At 46.0% G+C, this 17,745-nt stretch overlaps 1 protein-coding gene across 1 annotated transcript in view; it reads right to left on the bottom strand.

Moving 5' to 3' along the window:
* Window positions 1–6,424: 6,424 nt before the first annotated feature.
* LOC136334095 (histone-lysine N-methyltransferase PRDM9-like) overlaps window positions 6,425–17,745 on the bottom strand; it is a 51,231-nt gene continuing 39,910 nt past the window's right edge. The window contains exons 3-9 of the mRNA XM_066273877.1: window positions 13,246–13,347; window positions 12,770–13,041; window positions 12,340–12,407; window positions 10,278–10,471; window positions 7,623–8,229; window positions 7,318–7,457; window positions 6,425–7,233 (exon numbers count right to left, since the gene is read on the bottom strand). Of these exons, the coding sequence (XP_066129974.1) occupies window positions 6,425–7,233; window positions 7,318–7,457; window positions 7,623–8,229; window positions 10,278–10,471; window positions 12,340–12,407; window positions 12,770–13,041; window positions 13,246–13,318 (2,163 nt within the window). The 5' untranslated portion in view covers window positions 13,319–13,347. The remainder of the gene's footprint in view (window positions 7,234–7,317; window positions 7,458–7,622; window positions 8,230–10,277; window positions 10,472–12,339; window positions 12,408–12,769; window positions 13,042–13,245; window positions 13,348–17,745) is intronic.

Raw genomic sequence — 17,745 nt, 5'->3', positions numbered from 1 at the left:
TCAGTCATTCGATCTCAGACAAAACGCAATGCATTGCGGCGCAAAAATTTCTAATGTGACCGGTCACTCCTAGAGTTAACAAATCTTTTCAGAAAGCAGCGTTCCACTTGTGAAAGCCCTGGGAGGTTACCAGTTGCGTCCCACCTACTACCTCAGGTTTATATGCTCCAGAGCCTAAGAGCCACACCAAATGAGGATCCTCAGTAAATACTTACTCACCCCGAGCTGTTCCTCCAGTCTCTGACCCAAAAACTTCACTGAGGGAGATCCCGGATGAGCCCCCAGGATGTAGCATGCACCGGGTATGAGAACAGACGTTGCAGACTTTCAGGAGTATAGATGTTTCTTTATTGGCCAGATTAACCTGCGCAGGGTTGAACTCCCAGGTGTCCGGAAACAACGTACCCACAAGCAGATACAAACGAGAATCGCCCCTGGCGCTTACAGCTAGGTCTTTATATATCCTAAGTAAGCAAGCATTAAAAGAAGCAGATCTAGTAGTTACCTATTCGCTAAGGGGGTCACACACAGCATAGCAACAGGGGCTGGGTCTAGCTCATTGGCAAATTTCAAACATAAACTTCTGATAAGGGTCTGTGACCAATGGAATGCAAACTTTTATCTTCTTTGTTCTCAGCCTTACAGGGTCCCTATCATTACCTCCCTGTCTCTGCTTCTACACTCTGTCAATCTTAGCACACTTTCCTAAATCTAACAATTTGAACTTCCCTTGGTTCTTTCAATTCCATGTATACAAATTCGCTGGGCTAGAAAGAGAGAGAGAGTAGGAATAAGACAGGAATGTGGCCAGTCCCCCTGCCCCTAGACCTATTTTTGTAGAGATTTTTAAAGCAACAAGAAGAGGGATTACCTCTACAGCTTGCTTGGACCTTAGATTTATGACTAATGTACTAGGAATTAAAAAAGGCTCATGGGGTAGGATTAGGTTGATATTTGGGGTGAGATAGATTAGGGTACAGGTTTCTGTTCAATTAGTAAGCAGACATATATAGGTGTTGGTCCCATATGAAAAAAACCCTGATTTGGTGAGGCAGGCTGAGACATGAATAGAGACTAGAAGGACAAGGGGTCAATTTTGTTTCTCTGTTTCTGAGCTCTAGATGGTCAGGGTGGATGAAAGAGTCACCCTTAGCAGCAGTGGGAGTTGTCAGGATCATGGTGTGTGGACTTGTCTGCATGAAACTCAGTCCTTTTGTGATGTACTGCTGGAAGCGCCTCTTGGACAGTCTTTGAACAGTTTGCTGAGTAAACTATAAATACTGCAAGTACTTAGGGAAATTGTGGTAACAGTTCTATATTTTGCATTAGAGTTTAGGTCCTATTGATCACTGCTTCTAGCTGGAATTTGCAGCAGGTTTCAGCCCACCATAGGAATGGGGCATTGAGACAAGAGGTATAAAGGATATACTATACATTAAATATAGCAACAAAATCAAACTGTCAATACCCACAGTAGAGATCTTTGAGGGATAAATAAAACTCAAATATTCAAGTAAGGCAGTGTAGATGGCCTTTGTGTTTACAAGAAATGAGATTAGTTTATCTGCTATTTGAAAGAAGTTCTTTAGGTTCCTGAATGATGTCCTTGGGCCTTCAGTGGCAATTCCCAGCATGCTGGGCAAGGTCATATAACAGGTAGCTGGAGCAGGGCTAGAAGAGACCGAACCCTCCTTACATGGAGCAAGGGAACAGCTTACCTTCTCGTATTTTTTTTTCCACAGAAAATACGTGTCTATAGGTGTGGCTAGGAAGCCTGGCAGACTTCAGTTTAATGACCTTTCTTTCCACTCTGGAGGAGGGCCCTGATGATATCCTATGAAGCCCTTTATGGTTCTGAAGCCTTTAAGAGCATATGCCAAAAGCTGGTATTTCCTGACTTCTTTAGGGTCTTATTTTTCTTTTCTGGTACTTCCTTGGTCATTATAGACCTTAAAAGCCATGTACAGCAGATGTCACTTAGGGGCTTGACTAAGAGAGCAAACTTGGGAATCCAGTGTCTAAAAAAGCCTATTAGACCATAAACAGAATATATTTGATTTGTGGTGGTAGGTGGTTGGAGATTATGGAGGTTCTGAGTTAGATCTAGGGTGAGACTTCAGGTGGTGGGGGTTAAGGCGATGCCCAGATAGATTACAGACTTAGAGTGAAGTTGAGCCTTAGCAGAGAAGATACGATATCCCTTCACAGTGAGGAAGTTAAGAATGGTGCATGTGTGTTTCCTTGAAGCAGGCAGGGAGAGGCTGCAGAAGAGTAGATCATTTACATATTGTAAGAGAGTACTAATTTTGAGATTGCATGCTGCTAAATCCTGAGCTAGTGCCTGCACAAACAGGTGTGGGCTTTTTTGATTGCCTAGGGTAAGACAGTCTATGTACAGGTAAACAGAAAGTAAAGAGTCAGGGTGTAGAGGATGGTAAAGAAGACATTCTTGAGGTCCACGATCCTGAAGTGAGTGGTGTTTGAGAAAATATGTGACAATAACTTGTAGAGATTATGGACTACTGGATGGAGGGAAACTATTGCCTCATTGATTAGGCATAAGTCTTTTAGGAGGTGATAATCCCCTGAAGGTTTTCGGACAGCAAGGTTGGGAGTATTGCAGGGAGAGTCTGTAAAGAGGAGGAACCCTGGTTTAAAAGATGGGTAATTATTGGTTTAAGGCCTTAGAAACAGACACAGTTACACATTAAAAAAAGACTTTACATAAAAGTTATGCATTAAGGAATTTAAATGAATGGGCTTTACTTGTTTCAATTCAAATTATACTAGAGATATTTTCTAACAAAGAAACATGACGGATTACTTACATAGCTTTATATACAATTCTGCTTTTTAAAGTTTTTCGAGATGGCAGGGGGTTGCCATAGAGGGGAGGAAGTGGGAATGCAGACGATGGACAGTGTGAGCAGCTGGATGAAAAAGGAGGGTCAGAATATGCAGGACGATGGGGAGAAGGGCACAGCTATAGCAAAAACTGGTGGGGAGAGGGAAATGGGTAAAATACAGCGAAGCCAGTGGGGAGGGGTCAAAGAAGAGAGACAGACACTGCAGCCAGAAACACAGCTTCTAAGGAGAGGGGAGGGAATGAAGAACACAGTGGAGAAGTGAGGGGGGCCCTTGGAGGGAAGAGAATAGAGCAAAAGAAATTTGTAGAGGAATTAGAGAAGGTTCCTGAGAGAAGGGTGCCCTCGGAGGTCAGGCAGGAGAAGGAGAGAGTTGGGAGTCCACGGAGAAAAAAATGTTAGGAGCAGAGGTTTTAGGTGAAGTTTGTTTGGCCAAAACCGGCCTGCATGTAGAACAAGCAGTACAGAAATTAAGGACAGGAGAGAAGGGGGAATAAAGCCTGTTACTCTGGTCTTCTGGACTCCCATGTATCCGCTCATTTAAATTCCTTAATGCATAACTTTTATGTAAGGTCCAAGGCCTGCACACGTAAGGAATCTCTAATGCCTTCCCCATCCGGTGGCAGAAATGGTCAAGACTCTTAAGATATAGTGATGGTACTAGAAAGCAACCTGGCAAGGTTCCTAGACTTTTAAGGAAGTGTGTAGAAACTAGCCGCTCAGAGTAGAAACCTCTCAAACTGTGAAACTCAGAGAGTAGGTTGAGTCCCGAAGGAGTAGAGGAGTAGTCTCTGAGGCCTGAGATTGGGAAAAGCCCATGTTCCGAGGGGAGCCTGGCTGGACGGTTTGGATGGATAGGAGCCCACACTTGAGCAGAGTGGTGAGAGAAGGGGGGTCCCCGCCTTCAGTCACATTTCTGAGAGGAGAAAATCTCCATAGAAAGAGAGACTCAGATAAGAGGTCGTCACCCCAATGCCGAGATCCCAGGACGTAGTAAAAGGCCTGGCTAGGCAGGCCCAGATTTTTGTATAAGTCCATAAAGGAGTAGAGGCAGACCACCCATAGATATGGGGTCCGAAGTCAAAACCGTCCATCCAGGAAGGGGTGTTTTCGATTGAAATGTGGAGGCCAACCTGGAAAGGGGAAGGGAAAATATTTTTATTTTTCTGATTTAGCAGGGGTTCAGGACAGGGTTAGACTACCGGCCAATCAACCTTACAATTACACGTCCAAATAGAATCAGGGAGTAAGCCTGGGACGAGCTGCCGCTGCCCATTACTTCCCTGTTTTAAGTTTGAACGGCAAAGAGGGATCGTCCAGGCAGTTAGTATTCTGTCCCGGGTTCGGGCACCAAATGTTGGAATCCATGGGAGTCCGGAACCAGAGTAACAGGCTTTATTGAAAGGAAGAAAGGAACCCTGCCGGGCACTTCACCAGGCAGAAGAGCACCAGCTACAAACTAGGGGCGAGTTATATAGTTTTTAAAAGAGCCTGAGGGGATACTGAGGCAAAAGTTCTGGTATGTCTGGAACGCTCCTCCCTGGGGGGGCTTTGAACAGGTGGGTGTTGAATCAAAAGACCTGGTATGGGCCTTGGCTGGTTGGGTCAGTTGTAGAGCGTCGCCCCGACATGCATGGGACCCGGGTTTGATTCTGGGACAGGGCACATAGGAGAGGCGCCCATTTGCTTCTACACCCCCCTCCCCTCCTTTCACTCTGTCTCTCTCTACCACTCCCACAGCTGAGGCTCCAGTGGAGCAGGGATGTCCTGGGCACTAGGGATGACTCCTTGGCCCCTGCCCCAGGTGCTAGAGTGGCTCTAGTCGTGGCAGAGTGATGCCTCAGAGGGGCAAAGCATCGCTCCCTGGTGCATAGAAGGTCGCCCCTGGTGGGCGTGCCTGGTGGACCCTGGTCGGGCGCATGCAGGAGTCTGTCTGACTGTCTCTCGCCATTTCCAGCTTCAGAAAAATACCAAAAAAAAAAGTCCTGTTATGTCAGGAGCCCCTCCTTGGGGCGGCTTGTCAGCTTCTTAAAATTTTTGTCTCAGGGGCAATAGTCTAGTAAGCATAAGGTCTGACAGGTAAGCGGAACATCAAGAGGGCAGTTTTATATAGTGGAGAGAAGCAATTTTTTCTTTCTTTTTTTGCATGAGACTGACAGAGGGACAGATAGGGAAAGACAGGAAGGGAGAAAAATAAGCATCAATTCTTTTGGGGGGCTCCTTAGTTGTTCATTGATTGCTCTCATATGTGCCTTGACCAGGAGCTCAATCCAACAACCTTGGGCTCAAACCAGCAATCATGGGGTCATGTCTATGATTCCACACTGAAGCCTGCAACCTCACGCTCAATCAAGCTGGTGAGCTTGGAATTTTGAACCTGGCTCCTCTGTGTCCCAGTTTAGTGCTTTATTCACTGCTCCACTGCTTGTCAGGCACCATTCTCATTTTATAGAATAAAATTTAAAAAAAAAGGAAGTTGAGAAGCTTGCCTTAGGTAGCACAGCTGGTGTGGGCAGAGCTGAGATTCAAAGCAACTACTGAATGATCCAGAGTGCATGTAGTATGCACTATGAGATTCTTACCCTGTAGAGGCCAGTGAGGAGAGTGAGGGAGACCAGGTGCCCAGACTGAGCCAGGTACACAGACATGAACAAGCACAAGCACATGTTCTTCACTGGTTTGCACCACTGAGACACAGAGGTCAGAGGAAATATGACAGGAGCCAAGAGAAGCCCAGGAAGGAATGTTTTGAGCCTACTAGAAAAAAAGGCTCCACTTTTTGGGAATCAAGGAAATTCCTTTTCTGGTGAGTCTGTCACAAATCCCTCCCCCTGGGCAGTAAGGGAAGTAGATTGTCAACAGACTTCCACATTTCCAAGGGTTGAGTTTCTGTGCATGAGTGGGTGAGTTCTCTGTGGCTCTCCTGGAACTCTCTGGTTTCAGTGACAGGAGGGAATGAGGTTTGTGCTCTTCAGACTTTTTTTTAAACTTTATTCATTTTAGAGAGGAGACATAGAGAAAAGGGAGGAGCAGAAAGCATCAATTCCCATATGTGCCTTGACTAGGCAAGCCCAGGGTTTTGAACCAGCGACCTCAGCGTTCCAGGTCAAAGCTTTATCCACTGTGCACCACAGGTCAGGCGGTCTTCATAGTGTTATTGTGATAAGATTTATTAGAACAGGAGGCCAAGAGACCATGGAGGATTGGTGTTGACATTCCCATAGCACTTAAGGGACCGTTTGTCTAGCTCATCTCTTATTGTGAAAGCAAAGAATTTGTTTAACCAGTTATATCTGTACAAATTACTCTTGTGAGGGAAGGGGTCAGTAAACTCCTTCTGAAGTCCCCTCAGAGCTGTGATATGACCCATGTAATAGCTATGGCTGTGGAGATGCAATTTTATGCTAATAACTTGCTACCCTCTATGCAAACATAAGGCTTCTCTCCTGAATGCATTCTCTGGTGACTGAGAAAATGTGCCTTCAGTGTAAAGACTCACTCACACACCCTGCATAGGTCTTCTCCCCTGAGTGTGTCCTCTAGTGTATGAGATTTACCTTCTATGTTAAACCTTGCCTGCATTCCCTACAAACATAGGGCTTCTGCCCTGAGTGTGTCCTCAGGTGTGTGAAAAGATGAGACTTCCGTGCAAAGCCTTGGTCACACTCCATGCAAACATAGGGCTTCTCCCTTGAGTGTGTTCTCTGGTGTCTGAGAAGATATGATTTCTGGGCAAAGCCTCGCTCACACTCCCTGCAAACATAGGGCTTCTCTTCTGAGTGTGTCCTCTGGTGTCTGAGGAGATCTGCCTTCCGTGAAAATCCTCGCTGACACTTTCCGCAAACATAGGGCTTCTCCCTTGAGTGTATTCTCTGGTGTTTGAGGAGATGTGACGTACATGTAAAGCCTCGTTCACACTCCCTGCAAACATATGGCTTTTCTCCTGAGTGTGTCCTCTGGTGTATGAGGAGATCTGACTTTCGGGCAAAGCCTCGCTCACAGTCCTTGCAAACATAGGGCTTCTCCCCTGAGTGTATTCTCTGGTGTCTGAGGAGCTGTGACTTTCTTGCAAAGCCACGTTCACACACCCTGCAAACATAGGGTTTCTCACCTGAGTGTGTTTTCTGGTGTATGATGAGATTTGACTTCCATGCAAAGCCACGATCACACAACCTGCAAACATAGGGCTTCTCCCCTGTGTGTGTCCTTTGGTGTCTGAGGAGGTCTGACTTGCATAGAAAGCCTCTCTCACACTCCCTGCAAACATAGGGTTTCTCCCCTGAATGTGTCCTCTGGTGTATGTGGAGATGTGACTTCCGTGCAAAGCCACGCTTGCACACCCTGCAAACATAGGGTTTCTCCCCTGAATGTGTCCTCTGGTGTATGAAGAGATTTGTCTTTCGTGCAAAGCCATGCTTGCACACTCCGCAAATATAGGGTTTCTCCCCTGAATGTGTCCTCTGGTGTATGAAGAGATCTGTCTTCCGTGCAAAGCCACGCTTGCACACTCTGCAAACATAGGGTTTCTCCCCTGTGTGTGTCCTCTGATGTATGAGGAGATCTGACTTCCATAGAAAGCCTCGTTCACACTCCCTGCAAACATAGGGTTTCTCCCCTGAATGTATCCTCTGGTGTTTGAGGAGATCTGACTTCTGTGCGAAGCCACGCTCACACACCCCACAAACATAGGGTTTCTCACCTGAATGTGTCCTCTGGTGTATAAAGAGATATGACTTCCGTGCAAAACCATGCTTGCACACCCTGCAAACATAGGGTTTCTCCCCTGTGTGTGTCCTCTGGTGTCTGAGGAGCTCTGACTTCCATGTAAAGCCTCGTTCACACTCCCTGCAAACATAGGGCTTCTCCTCTGAGTGTGTCCTGTGGTGTCTGAGAATATGTGACTTATTTTCAAAGTCTTGCCCACACTCTCCATACTTGACAGCTACAATTCTTGACATTCCCACTCCCATAGATACTTTGCCTGTGTCCACTGAATTTACTTCCTGGCCTGTGCTGGGCACTTCCTGCATCATTCTCTCTTGCTCACTAGAGCTTCCCATGTGTTTTTTAGGAGGTTTGAAAAAATCCCTTGAAATACTTTTCTGCCTGGACCTTTTAAGCAAAGGTCTGGACTTTTCTTTGTCCTCTTGACCTTCAGCTTTGTCATCCCAGCTGTGTGTATCAGTATGTTGCTGCTGCTGAATTGGATGGTCTGGGCATGGATCCTTTGATTGGAGCTGTTTTCTTGTAGATGTTCTTGGGAGAATCTCATCGGGTTGACTGCGTTTCACGTGCTGGGTGAAGAATTTCTGACTGGAGAAGGCCAGAGAGCATGAAGGACACGGATGTATCTCTGGCTTTGGATCTGCTGAAAGAATAAATTTTGATCAGGGTAGATGTTGATAAGAGTGTGTGGGTCATACGTTTTGTCTGCTGTTAAAAGACTTCTCTCATGAGTCATTCTTATGGGGTTGACAGTGTAATCTCTCTCTTCCACAAAGTGTTTCTTTTTTTATTTTTTATTTATTTATTCATTTTAGAGAGGGGAGGAAGGAGAAGGAAGCATCAACTTCCATATGTGCCTTGACCAGGCAATCCCAGGGTTTTGAACTGGCAACCTCAGTGTTTTTAGGTTGACACTTTATCCTCTGCGCCACCACAGGTCAGGCCCACAAAGTGTTTCTTTACAGTGTATTTTTTTGTTTTTTTTGTGTTTTTTTTTAAAGCTGGAAACAGGGAGAGACAGACAGACTCCTGCATGCGCCCGACTGGGATCCACCTGGCACGCCCACCAAAGGGTGATGCTCTGCCCTTCTGGGGCGTCACTCTGCTGTGACCAGAGCGACTGTAGCACCTGGGGCAGAGGCCAAGGAGCCATCCCCAGTGCCCGGGCCATCTTTTCTCCAATGGAACCTTGGCTACGGGAGGGGAAGAGAGAGACAGAGAGGAAGAAGGGGGGGTGGAGAAGCAAATGGACGCTTCTCCCATGTGCCCTACCTAGGAATCAAACCCGGGTCCTCCGCACGCCAGGCCGATGCTCTACCACTGAGCCAACTGGCCAGGGCCTGGTTTTTTTTTTTACATTCTGTTTTATCTTTTAATTTTTTGTACTGTATCTTCTTTACAAATCCAGAAAGCCCATATCAAGGGTCCTTTCTGTGCATTGCCAGATTAGGGACTGTCAGGGGCTGTTTCACCCCTTGTGTGAGTGGAACAATGCTGACCTTTCTTATATACACCTAGCGTTTAACACAGTTGTTTAGAAAGACTATTGGCACCAATTAACAATTGCTTCCCTCATAGTTTCCCACAGATGATACACTGAAAATGTCCTTCCTCAGGCCTCACACCAAATATTCATACTTGATTTAATTTAGTGTCAGCCCATTTCATATACAATGGGAAGTCCTGTTTCAAAATATTTCCCCAACTATACTTTTTAAAAAATTGATTGATTTTAGAGAGACAAAGACAGGAGGAAGAAGAAGTAGAAGAAGAAAAAGAAGAAAGAGAGAGAGAGAGAAAGATAAATGCATTTATTCATTTTTCTACCTAGACATGCAGTCATTGGTCATTTCTCGTATGTGACTTTACCTGCTTCAACCTTGGTATTACAGGATGCTGTAACTGACTGAGCTAACCAGCCAGGGCCCTCAACCATACTTCTTACATGCTTTACTCCTATCCCTCTCCAGCTAATCTACCAATCTCTCTCACTTGGAGATGAACTAATCTCTGAGAGAATTCCCCACTGAAGTGCATTTTCAAAAAATTAACAAAGCAAATCTTAGAGAATAAGCTGAGAACAGCACCATTGTCCCACCTCATTCAGGAAGGTTTCCAGTGTCTCAGCTTAATCACAGCACTGTATTTCCAGGCTGCTGAGCATCTATCCGACATCTGCTCTTACCCTGTATGCTAGACAAGAGCGGCCCTCAGAAAACAGGCCCTGGACAGTTTGCTCAGTGGACAGAGTGTTGGCCCGGCATGTGGAAGTCCCCAGTTCAATCCCAAAATGAGGAAGTGACTATCTGTTTCTCTTCCCCTCCCTCTCTCCCTTCTCTCTCTCTTCCCCTGCCAGCGCCAGTGCATCAACTGGTTCAAGCATCGGCCTGATAACTCAGTAGGGTGAAGTGTTGACCTCTGGCCCTGAGGATAGCTTTGCTAGTTCAAGCGTGGACTTCAGACTGGGGTTGTTGTGTGGATCCTGGCCGGGGCACACGAAGGAATCAGTCTATCTCCCCTACTCTCACTTAAAAAAATTAAAGATTTTCCCTAAGAATCAAAGGCATTTGAAATCAATCCTTCATTTCTGAAGCATCTGATTTGAAATCTTACTGACTTTAGAGTGTACTTTGAAAATTTCTAAGGTAAGTGCTCTCTTTTCTTTCCATATAGAATAGTTGTGCCCACCTCCAGGTGCTGCGAGCTTTCTCTTTTGCTTGCTGCCACACTTGATGCCCAGCTTCTGGCCAAACTCATCACTGTACCCGACCAGCAGCTCACAGTCTGGCCTGATGTCCCGGCATGTTCGGTAGAAAATCTGCCTGTGATACTGAAAGGCCACCAGGTTCTGCTCTTCATCATTCCGGGCACAGTTCACATACCTGGGATTGAGGCAGATGAAAGAAAAGAAACCCACAAACAAAGAGTTCTTACTACCTATCAGATCCACGTTTATCTCTGCACCTGTCACTCGGTCTCTGATGTCACCTGGTCCCACAAAGTTCCCGGAGAACCTCCTGTTCAATGTCTGAGCCTGTCACCATGTCATATGACTTCCAATGTCCAGGTCCTGCATACGGTGCTCATCCTGCCTAATACCATTTTCCAAAGCCAATTCCACACGTACCCTTTACCCTGATTGGCCGTAAAACCCAGTGACCTGTAGCTTCTTTAACTCAGGTTCTGTTTTATATCACAGAACTTGCTACTTGATGTTGGAATTTGTGCCTAGATTAGTTTACATCATTCAATACTCAGCCTAAGTCCATCTTTTCTTGAGAGGTCTTTCTCCATTCTCCTCACATTTTATTTAGGTAGCATTTGATGCCTCACCTAGGTTTTCATAAAAACCTGGAGGTCTCCCCCCACCCCAGAAGTGGGGAGGCAGACAAACTCCTGCATGCGCCTGAGTTGGATCTGCCCAAAATGCCCACCAGAGGGCGATGATCAGCCCATCTGGGGCGTGTGTCCACTGCAACCAAAGCCATTCTAGTGCCTGAGGTGGAGGCCATGGAGCCATCCTCAGAACCGGGGCCAACATTCCTGCAATGGAGCCTCGGCTGCGGGAGGGGTAGAGAGAGACAGAAAGGAAGGAAAGGGGGAGGGGTAGGAAGCAGATGGACGCTTTTCCTGTGTGCCCTAGCCGGGAATCTAACTTGGGACTCCTGCACGCCAGGCTGATGCTCTACCACTGAGCCAACCAGGCAGGACTTGGAGGTCTCTTTGTCTTAGCAAAATCATAAAGAACAATAATAGCTCATTCACATTCTGTAGCCCCTGATAAAAGATCCCCTCAGGAAAGTGTCCCGTGATCATTGATCTGCAGGCTTCAGAACTCAGTTCTAGTTAGAAGAGAGGCTGGGATAATTTGCTGCCCTCACAGCTTTAGGCCAGTGGTTGGCAAACTCATTAGTCAGCAGAGCCAAGTACCAACAGTACAGCAACTGAAGTTTCTTTTGGGAGCCAAAATTTTTAAACTTAAACTATATAGGTAGGTACAATCCTTAATGAGGTAGTGTCTGCACGTGGTATTTTCAGGAAGAGACACATTCACAGGTCCAAAGAGCTGCATGTGGCTCACAAGCTGCAGTTTGCTGACCACTGCTTTAGGCTATCCTTGATTTAAGTATAGTGGCACTGTGCAGTTCTCAAAAAATAAAAAAAATTAAGTTTTGTAAAATCAATTGTTTCACTGTGTCTGCAACTAATTCTACATAAGATGGGTTATATGACCTGCTTAACTAATAAATACCTTCCTCTAAACTGGAATATATTAAGAGCTTAAATAATGTTCATTAGATCAATTAAAGCAGGGATCTCAAACTCACGGCCCGCCGAACAATTTTGTGCGGCCCGCAGACTAATCCACGAAGTTCAAAATATTTTGGATAAAATTAAGTAAGCCTAGGGGCCTACTTGTATTTGCCAAATGGCTGTGATCTTGCTCTGTGGTCCGCATGCTGAGTTGAGTTTGAGACCCCGGAATTAAAGTGTAACCCAGGACCTCAGAGTTTCTCTCCAGTGCCTAAATTTTGTCTAGCATAGAGATTTATATTTTGAGGACATATGCTATATTTTTTATCCCCTTTTTTCCTCTATATACCTCTTGCTTTGAAAGAGGACCACATGGAGAAAAAAAAGGAATAGAGGATTAAGGGAGAACACTGAGGGAGGCATGATGAGAAGGAAAGATGTATGGGCCTGAGAGGGATGAGTGTTCTCATGACTCCCAGAAACTTCTTGTCCATACTTCATCCAGTTGGCCCAGGATTCATCCTTCCCATCGACATACTGATAGCAGTTTCTCCCTTTAGTGATCTGCATTTCAGGAAGAAAAAATACAGGGTTTTTTTGGTTGAGGAGGTAATAGAAAAATTATTTCACTCTACTGTCAACAAAACTCTTTCAGCTTGCATGCATTGCCACTCGTGACCACATGATACTTTTCTTACTCATCACATCTGAGTTGACCTGTCCACTCAGGGCTGGGAGGAGGCATTCTTTGCGTCTGTACCATTTTGCTCCCACTTAAGCTGCGATTCTCAACAGGAGCTCTCTGGTCTGCAAAGTCTACCATATTGTCTCCATCCATGTCCTAGCATGTAGAAGGGCAGGTCCCACCATGCCATGGGAGGGATGTGGGAAGCCACAAGACAGAGGAAGAGGTAAATACTTCTTACCTGCCAGGAGTATCCGTTGTTGCCTGCCTCTTCATCTTCTGTGATCCGGCCCTGATAAGGGCCAAAGTGCAGACCCACTGGCAGAGTCGATGCCTCGTTCCACACTCCAAGACCAGCCTCAGGTATACCCGATGCTCTGATTCTCAAGCCAGGGGGCAGAGTGAGGGCTGTGTTGTTTGGATGCTCCTTATCCACTGCATTGTCTTTTACAAATGTAGGGGGCCCATGCACATCACAACTGTCAATGAAGGAGTTCTGACACTTCTCACAATCTGGGGGTGAGAGCAACAGGGATTAGGGAAGGTTTAGTGCATGTTCTTGGATGTATAGAGCTTCAGAGAGAGAGCCCAAGCACTCATATCATTGAGCCTCAATTCTGTAGTGCATGTCCATAGGGGAACGGAATGCTCTAAGGGCCAAATAACCAGATGAAATTATTGTATGAAGACATGACATGCTTTCACAGGGTCACTTACAGAGGTAGTCATCGTCCTGGGGTTTGCTGACCTCCTGGTGCACATGGCCTTTTCTTTCTCGTAGGCTATACATCTTTACTTCAGTCTCCTTTCTCCTGAGTTCTAAGTTGGAGAAGAGTGAGTTTGGTGGAGTCTGGAGTGTTAGTCTCTATTTTGTCAGAAAGCACACAATCTTTTCCCATCAAATTATCACCTGTCCTTCAACATACTCTGGTATTTTCCTTAGTCAAATATTGTCTCAGAAATTCTCTACAATAGTAAGCCTCTACACTGACTAGAGATGGCCAATTCCCTTTTTGTTTCTAGATCTTCCCATTCTGAGGTTTAAATTCCCAAATTTTAGTTATTCATAAAATATTTATTAAGGGCACAGTATATGTTAGGTATTGAGGAAAGGCCTGGTATACAACACCCACAACATATGATTGCTGTTATCAGAGATGTATTTATTGGACAATGTGTATCTGTCAGTTATTTTACATTGAATTTAAGCCCTAGCCAGTGGCTCAGTGGATAGAGCGTTGACCCAGTGTATGTCCTGGGTGTGGTTCTGGTCCGGGTACATAGGAGAAGCGACCATCTCCTTCTCTACCACTCCTTCTCCCTCTTCTCTCTCTCTTCTTTTCCTACAGCCAGTGGCTCAACTGGTTTGAGCATTGGCCCTGGGCACTGAGAATGGCTCGGTTAGGCAAAGCACATCATCCTGAGGTGCTAAAAACCAGCTCAGTACTCGAGAATTGGGGTTGCCAGGTAGATCCTGGTGAGCGTGAATATGGGATTAGCCTCACTATCTCCCCTCCTCTTATCTAAAAAAATACATACACAAATAAATAAATTGAATACTGTCCAAGAATACATGCCCATATCTTCACCTTACACATTAGCGTTCAAGAACTCAAAGAATTTGTAAGATTTTCCCAAAGCTCCAATTCTAAATTCACTCTCAGTTTAGTAGAGCTTAAATCCAGGCCTATCCAAAGTCCACCCCACATACCGAGGCCATACTTATTAGCCTTTCTAGAGGACTCAGAGGAACTGAAATCTACCAATGGTTTTCTCCTATCAAATTTTTATCCAGAGTGTTGTCCAGAGGGTCTTGCTTCTCCAGGATGGACTGTGATGCTGAGGACCCAGGTTTGAAACCGTGAGGCTGCCGGCTTCAGTGCGGGCTAATCTGGCTTTAGTGCAGGCTTACCAGTTTTAGCACAGGGTCACCGGCTTGAGCGTGCAATCATAGGCATGACCCCATGGTTAGTGGCTCATGTCCAAGGTAGCTGGCTTAAGCAAGGGGTCACTCACTGTGCTGTAGCCCCTGGTCAAGACATATATGAGAAAGAAATCAATGAACAACTAAGGAGCTGCAATGAAGAATTGATGCTTCTCATCTTTCCCTTTTAGCCAGTTTGTCCCGGTCTGTTCCTCCCTCTCTATCTCTTACTAAAATAAAAAAGAAAAAGAAAAAAAATTGGCTGTTCATGTCAAAAATATAATAAAGGTCAGCCTGACCTGTGGTGGCACATTAAATAAAGTGTGAACCTGGAAACACTGAGGTCGCCGGTTCAAAACCCTGGCTTGCCTGGTCAAGGCACATATGGGAGTTGATGCTTCCTGCTCCTCCCTTTTCTCTCTCTCTCTCTCTCTCTCCCCCCTGCTCTCTAAAATGAATTAAAAAAATAATAATAATAAAGGTCAACTAAACTGGACAGAAAATCCATTTCTTTAACATAAAACTTTCTCTTTTCTTTTTTTTTTTTTAAATTAAAAAAAATTTACCTGACCTGTGGTGGCACAGTGAATAAGCTATGACCTGGAACACTGAGGTCACCAGTTTGTAACCCCAGGCTTGCCTGATCAGGACATATACAAGAAGTAACTACTAGAAGTTGATGCTTTCTGCTCCTGTCTGCCTCCCTGTACTTTCTTTCTTTCTCTCTCATTTCTCTCTCTAGAATAAAAAATTAAAATTTACTGATTTCAGAGAGAGAGAGAGAGAGAGAGAGAAAGGAGAGAAGTGAAAGAGAAACATTGATTTGTTGTTCTACTCATTTATGCATTTAGTGGTTAATTATCTGTTCTTTTTATTTTTATTTTTTAGATAGAGATAGACAGGAAGGAAGGGAGAGGAATGAGAAGCATCAACTTATAGCTGCATCTTAGTTGTTCATTGATTGCTTTCTCATATGTGCCTTGACCAGGGGACTCTAGCTCAGTCAGTGACCCCTTGCTCAAGCCAGCTACCTTGGGCTTCAAGCCAGTGACCATGGGGTCACATCTACGATCCCACGCTGCAGCCAGTGACCCCACAGTGAAGCTGGTGAACCCATTTTCAAGCCACAACCTTGAAGTTTGAAACCTGGGTCCTTACATCCCAGGTTGATGCTCTATCCTCTGTGCTACCACCTGGTCAGGCTTCAGTTGTGGATTCTTATATAGGCCCTGACTGGACATCAAACCCAGAACCTTGCTGTATGGGGACGACTCTCTAACAAATTAAGCAACTTGGCCAGGGCTCCTTTCTGTCTTTTTGTTCCAGAGTGGCCTTGTCCAGTCTAATGGTACAGTGACCACTTTTCCTCCTTTCCTTCTTATCCTTTCACCTTTACACATTTAACCGTCCTTGCCCTTCCTTAATCACCAGAGACTTTGGACCACAGAAACCATTTGGGTCAAGTTAGAGATCACATCTGGACTTCCTCTGTGTTTCAATGCTAGACCATGAACGCAGCAAGACCTTTCTGACCACACCCTCATAAAACCAGACACACTGAAAAGAAGGCTGACACAGGGCCTGATACAATGGTCCCTACCCTGGCCCACAACCCCAGCTGCCTTAATCACCATGAATAATCCTTTCCGGTCTGCATGTGGCTTGTGCAGCCAGGCAGCCCTGTCCTGGAGCACTGCTCACCGGCCAGACCTTCCTCCTCCTCTTGTGATGAGAACTGTTCTGAATGAGTTATTTCTTACATGCTTTTATACATTTATACCGTTCCTGCTCATTAACACATCTATAAGTACGTGTAATCATTTACACATGGAAGCAGTGGAGCAAATCGCCCCATACTGCACAATGCCCTGTTTGCATCTGGCTCATTTGCTAAACTCAAGCTCTTTCTCTTGTTATTGTTGAGACGCTGGGGACCTGACCCTTGGTCGGTTTCAAATGGGCAGCGCCCGGCCTGCGGCCCCTCACCTCGCTGCCTCTGAGTCCATTCTTCCTGCGAGTCCTCAGTGTTTTTTGCCGGGGTCTAGTGGCTTGCCGGCGGTGAACCATAAAAGTGAGCCGATGCGCTCTGGACCCTGGGGAGAAACAAAATCGTGGTCTCAAAACCGAAGCACTAGTAGGAGCAGCCCCGACACTTAGTCGGCCCTCAAGTCGCCTGCGATTCCCGCCCGCGCGCCATCACCTTTGCGCAGCAGCGCGTCCAGTTTCCTCTACACGTTGGGGCAGCGCGCTTTATCCCAGTCGAGCATGGCCGCCACCCATTTCGGGAGAAGTAGGCGCGTACGTCCCTGAAGGCGTGGAGCCTGGGGGGAGATGCGGCCACGTGACCCCACGTAGCTGCCGGAAGGGACCGCCTCTCCGCCGCTGGGTTCTGGCCGCCCTGCGCTCACTTGCGGCGCCGCCCACACCCTCCCGCCGCTCCCTCCGCGCCGCTCCGCAGGCTTCTGTGTGCGTAATGCTCCGACCACCGGGCGCGCCCTGCCCTGGCGTGGCTGCACAGGAGAGGGCGCTGAGGCTGACTGCTTGGCCCACAGGGTGCTCATGTGGGGCCCGCCCCAGGAACGCAAGGACGGGTCAGACTGGTGACTCCAGCCATGTCAGTGACCCCCTTGCTCAAGCCAGCAATTTGGGCTTTAAGCCAGCGATAGGGTCATGTCTATGATCCTGCGCTCAAGCCAGTGAATCTGCGCTCAAGCCAGATGAGATTATTACATTTTCTTGTTGTTCAAGCGCTCTCTTGAGTTCTTTTATTCTACTCTGAAGTGTATTGAACATCATTATGACTGTTTGCTTGGAAGTCTTTATCTGTCGGATTACACATCTCCATTTCATTAGAATATTTCTCTGGAGTTTCTTTCTTGTTCCTTCATTTGGTGTATATTCTTCTGCCTCCTCATTTTCTTTGACTTTCTGTTTTTGTTCCTTTTAGTTGAATGGAATAGTTATCCCGCCCAGTCTTGAAACAGTTGTCTTTGTTACATTGTGTGTTAAGTAGCTTCAGCCTGCCAGTTGTAGTTGGGGGGGAGGTGCTAGCAGTGCCTGTCACCTGACCTGAAGGAGTGAGTTCTGAATGGGTCACCTGGGATGTGTGAGTTTTGGGCAGATAAAATATATTGTAACCGTGAGTGCAAAAATTCTGCTTGACCTTTTGTCTAAAATTAAAGAAAGCAGGAATTGACCGCTCCCTACCATAAACCACTGAAAAATTTGCTTAGAGCTAGTGTAACAGTAAAAATAGAAAATTCCTTCTGTATTTTGCTTGGCTAATTTTGGCT

Source organism: Saccopteryx bilineata, chromosome 4, assembly GCF_036850765.1.
Source record: "Saccopteryx bilineata isolate mSacBil1 chromosome 4, mSacBil1_pri_phased_curated, whole genome shotgun sequence".
NCBI lineage: Eukaryota > Metazoa > Chordata > Mammalia > Chiroptera > Emballonuridae > Saccopteryx > Saccopteryx bilineata.
The sequence above is the reverse complement of the archived record's forward strand: the minus strand, read 5'-3'. Positions and strand labels throughout refer to the sequence as shown.